This window comes from Atta colombica, unplaced genomic scaffold (assembly GCF_001594045.1).
Source record: "Atta colombica isolate Treedump-2 unplaced genomic scaffold, Acol1.0 scaffold236, whole genome shotgun sequence".
NCBI classification, from domain to species: Eukaryota; Metazoa; Arthropoda; class Insecta; order Hymenoptera; family Formicidae; genus Atta; species Atta colombica.
The window spans coordinates 776,102-781,272 of NW_017259334.1; the positions used below are offsets into that span (position 1 = coordinate 776,102).

The window sequence follows — 5,171 nt, forward strand, 5'->3', positions numbered from 1 at the left end:
TTGGTTTGTCGAACTTAAAACATAATCATAAATTAAAACAATAATTATATAATTTAATTCATAATCAATTTAATAATAATGCTACTAGCAACGCAATAACCTGTAAAGGATTTATAAAGAATTGATAATATTCTTTAATTAAGATAAATGCAATGTTTTTTAAATTTTGAAATAATTTGTTGTAAATGTAATAATGTGTATAAATGAACATTTATGCATTTATCGAATTTATAAGGCAAAGAAATCCTGAGTGAATATAATGAATATAATGAAAGGCTAATAAAGCGTTATTAATGCATTCAATTATATAAGTTTTCTTTTATCAAAGAAATGACATTCCAAAGTGTTCGAAAAAGACGATCTCTTGTATGTGAAGAGTGCAGCCTCGTGTGCATCCAATCGCGACCAGTGTCGACGACGTGGTTGGAATTTCAAAATTTTTAGAGCATCTGCAATCCAACAGCAGCTGTTTGCGTATATCCCATTCGCCATTTATTCCTGGTACAATATGACAAACGCTACGATGTAGAGACGTCGTCTCATTTCCGTAAAGAATGTCAAACCGCTCCACTATCGCGTTTTCTCAGATCTTAAAAAGAGAATTTATATATAATACGATATTATTTTATTTTTATTGAGATACACAGTTCTATAGCGTATAAAGATTAAAAAGATTAACTCGCGCACGGACATATCTTGCGGCGAGCAGATGATGAAACGTTGACCGAATGTATCAAATTTCCGCGTAAAAGCAGCTATGCTAGCCACGCGACTGCTTCCGTTTATTTTCGTGATACAGGCAAACGTGGAAAAGGCAGCATTGTTTCCTCAGAGACGCTTTCGGATACCTGCGAGTATGTACAGGTGGTTGCTCAACACGAGACCCATTGTCCAGCTTCTATCCCTCATCTTACCTTACGCTTCCTACATGATTACTCTTCGTAAATAAACCTATAGTATTTAGCGTAGTAAAATTTCACCATAGTGATGGATTTGATAACCTTAGTATAACTTTTAGAGAGGACAGAAATCTATTTTTAAAATCTTATAGCTTTTCCTTGAATAAAACTTATGATGTACACATGATACACTTTTTCCTGCCGGATTGCTTACATCTACATTTTAATAAAATTTTAGAAATTCTGCATTCTTTGTGATGCAATTATTCTAGTAATTTAAAATGTAAGCAATTAAGCAGGAAAAATGCATCATGTGTGATTGGATTAAAATTTTTAATAATTCATTAAAGAAAAATGAATTATATTTAATATTATTATTATAGTAATAATATATATATATATATAGATATATATATTATTTATTTAAGATTATTAATTTAAATTTTCAGTATATTTTACAAGTTGATTCCATCGACTTAATACTTGTAAAATACTTGTAAAATACAGATGAGAATTTTAATGTAAGATTTATAATAAATCGTTTCGTGTTCATGTACTACATTAGCTGACGTAGAGAGTTAATACGCGGCTGGCAACAATCACGGCTAACAGCTGACCGACACGCGGTGCGCTCCCGTTAATTTCGACGCTGAACGAAAGCCGCGCGAGACGCATCGGTGATTCCGCAGAATTTTCAGGGTCTTCCAAGCGGAGGCACGAAGAGAATTTGCAAAGAGAGAGAGAGAGAAAGAGAGATAGAGACAGGGCCGCGGAGATGTTCGTCCTTTTATATTTGGCACATATGCTGCCAGGTGCTCACACCGATGGCCAAAGGGTAGAGTTTCGAATTTTCTTACCTTATTCCTTGCGGTTTCTTCATTTCATTTTATTCGATGTTTCTCGCCTCTTTTTCTTCCTCCTTGACGACAATGTCAGCTGTCGATCATCTTTTCATCCGACTTCGCTTTCCTCCATTGCGGGGTAATGATCGTGCCTGCAAATGATAATAGCACGTATGGTGTATTATGACAAGAACGCAAGAAGAAATATGTATGACAGTTTAAGAATATATAAATTGCTGTTCATACAAAGGAATAATAAAAATAAAAGTTGTATGTTATTTTTAATTTCTTAAAAATAAAGATTTTTATTAATATATCAGTATTAATACTATAATGTTATATTAAATACACATATTTTATTACGCTTTTTTATTGAGGAGGTTTTTGATGAAATTGCACTTTCAAAGGTTTGTAAAAGTAGCTATAAAAAATAATATTTTATATTTTATATTGTTTTGCTGTTAGAATATAAAAATATTTCAATTGACTATTTTTGAATTCATCGCAACATCACAAATAAGGGAATAACATTATTATTTCATATATTATTGAAAAAAAATAATTATAACGATAATTAATAATAATAATAAATAGCGTTATTTTCCAGTTTTAAAAACAAAACATAAGTTTCTGTTTAAAAATAAATCTATAAATCTTATAAACACTGTTATTAAATTAATATTAACTTCAAAAAATAATATAACATATGAGTTTTATTTTTTTTATAATACTTCTATCAGTTTTTTTACGTATTGAAAAGGATTAAATTAAAATAATGAAATCAACGGCTCGATTGCAACGATAACATACAATCTAACCGTCCAGAATTTCTAAAAATCGTGAACACGCCGTCCATTAGATTGATCATAAAACCGTGAAAAATGATCGAGCCAGTAATTGTCTTCGGTATAAGTTAAAGTTGTGGCATTAGCTACATCCTGGCGTGGAACCCCTGCAGATCGGTTTCTCCCTAATTTTTGACGATGCTCCGACGTCACGGTGTACCCGAGGACCCCGCTTGTTCCGGTCTGCTTGACCAGGACCGGAAGCGAGAGTCCGATGGAGAGCGGGAGGGACTCGAAACTCGAAATCCCCCACGGATATTGACGTTCCCTTGTTTAAACGAGGAGGAAGTCGGCATTTCCTCAGAGATCCAACGGCTGCGTCGAAACGAGAGCAGGAGGAACGATTTACGCTCTGGAGGATAGCATCGCGGTTTACATATTAATATCTAAGCGTTACAAAAGATTTGTGGAGCAGATTTCTCGGCGAGTAGACTCGCTTTTCAACTCTTATACCTTGTGAATATTCCTTATTATAAAAAATATTCCTTGTATCGATGGATAATAAGCATGTCAATTTCGCATGCTGCGTTACAATATCACGTTGAGAAGTAATCACGGAATAATCAGGGAGCAAAGCGCGTAATAATCAGCAATAATAGCCAAACAGCTGTTTCTCATGGACATTAAAAGTGGAAAAATCTCAAGAAGCAATCACAAAACAGTAATGATCATTACGGGCACTGGTTCACGGTGGTCACGGTGTTCACCTGTCCATGATGGAGCATACAAGAACATACGATGCCGCATGTGCAAGTATACGCATCCGAATGCGTCGACGCTGCCCTGTACTTTTCTGTAATGGTCGAATTTACTTCCGTTGTTCGGTTGGCCATGATATAGAGAGCCATGACTTGAGCGCTTATCACTCGATATCGTGCGAGACATTTATAATTATACGCGTCTGATCTCGTGATGACGGCAACGTGCGTCATGCATCATTCCATGTACATCCATATGTATATATATATATATACACACATAGCGCATACTTATTTAATGTTTGTACATCTAAATTGTCTCAAAGAAAAAAAAGAAGGTCAAGACGAGCAACTAAAAAGTATGAAATAAAAATGAACATAAATTTTATTTTAAAGCGTAACACTTTCAAGTCTTTTTCAGCTAAAATAAATAAATCACAAAGTACAAAGAGTAGTTATATGAATAAAAAATTGAACAAAAAATAAAAATACAAAAATACAAAAATGCAAAAAAATATTAACTTTATAGTAACCAGTTTGAGCATTCTACATAATTATTTTCAGGTTTATATTTAGTTAAATTTCTAATTCGTTTAACATAATTGTTCTTTCCATCTAATATAAATGATTTTTTTTCTTGCAACTTAGAACTTAAGAAAACGCAAGAAAAAGAAGCCTTATCGCGATAAAAAATATATATCACATTCCATAGTTTGTGGTACTCATTTATAAATCACGTTTATGGATTATTATGGATCACGTTTTTCCAATGAATGAACTAAATAATCATCAAATCAGTTTTTGTTGGAAAAAAAAGAAAGGAGCTGTAACGCTTAAGGATCAGAAGTGAAACTTTAGTTTATTCTTTACATTTTGAATATCTTATATAGAAAGCGTCGTATTGAGTCATGTTGTTGGCTATACAATACTCAATATTCATGTACAGAAAAATGTGCAGAATAGGCAAAAAATAATGTATAATATTGCAATTATGATTAATTGGACAATTTAAAAGCGAGACAACAAGGAGATTTAGCAGGAAAGCGATAAGATATTAATCTCAAACGATACTAAACAGACATATAACGATTCACCCTTTATGTCACAGGATTAATCATATGCAAACTAGACGATTATGGTTATGGTGTCTCGTTCATAAGTCACTTCTGTACTAAAACTTCTATGCGCTCGAGAAAGCGATTGCGGCAATTTTCGAAGGGCGATTCTCTGCCTGGAACTTGCTTCCACTTGGTCTCTCCCTCTCGTTCTCCGGCTGCTTCACCTGCTCGGACGGCCGTCCGAGTTTTTTCTTCTTGTTGCAGAACGCCCGACTTCCCGCAAAAATGCTCAGGGCAATCGTGCTCACGACAATTGGACGAACTGTCCTGCAGTCTCATCAATGCGCGCGCTTACAGGATCAAAACCATCTATTCTTCCAAAAAGCTTTCTAGAAAAATATTATTCAATTTCTAAACCTTACCTCAAATTGGAACTGAATAGAAAAAACAAACTTTTTGTATCAATTTATATATAGCACCAGATTCGACCTGACATTTTTTCCAAATAATGTCTATAAAAGAATTAAATAAAATAAGAGTTTTTTCTTTTACAAAAAGTCAAATTTAAAGAAATGAGAAAAAATTGCTTGTATACTGTGTGTGTGAGATTTGTTTATAATTTATACATGAGCAATTTTTTCTCATTTCTCCAAACTTGACTATTTATGTGAAAAACAATGCAAAAATTAATCTATTAATTAGTTTTATGTTTTTCTTATTATTATTTTTTTTTTCTTGTATTAAAAAGTAATTTTACAAAAGAGAAAAGGATATAAACATATTTCGTATAAATTATATGTTTATATATAAATTATAATCCTTTTATATA

The 5,171-nt window shown here is 32.9% G+C and overlaps 1 protein-coding gene across 1 annotated transcript in view; it reads left to right on the forward strand.

The window, feature by feature from the left end:
- The window catches only part of LOC108688553, a gene marked incomplete at its 5' end in the record, with an annotated part of 31,106 nt that extends 27,133 nt beyond the window's left edge, over nt 1–3,973 (forward strand). Inside the window, 6 exon segments of the mRNA XM_018194856.1 lie at nt 329–525; nt 800–843; nt 846–916; nt 918–956; nt 1,138–1,173; nt 3,929–3,973. Coding sequence (XP_018050345.1) covers nt 329–525; nt 800–843; nt 846–916; nt 918–956; nt 1,138–1,173; nt 3,929–3,973 — 432 coding nt within the window.
- Nucleotides 3,974–5,171: the final 1,198 nt, after the last annotated feature.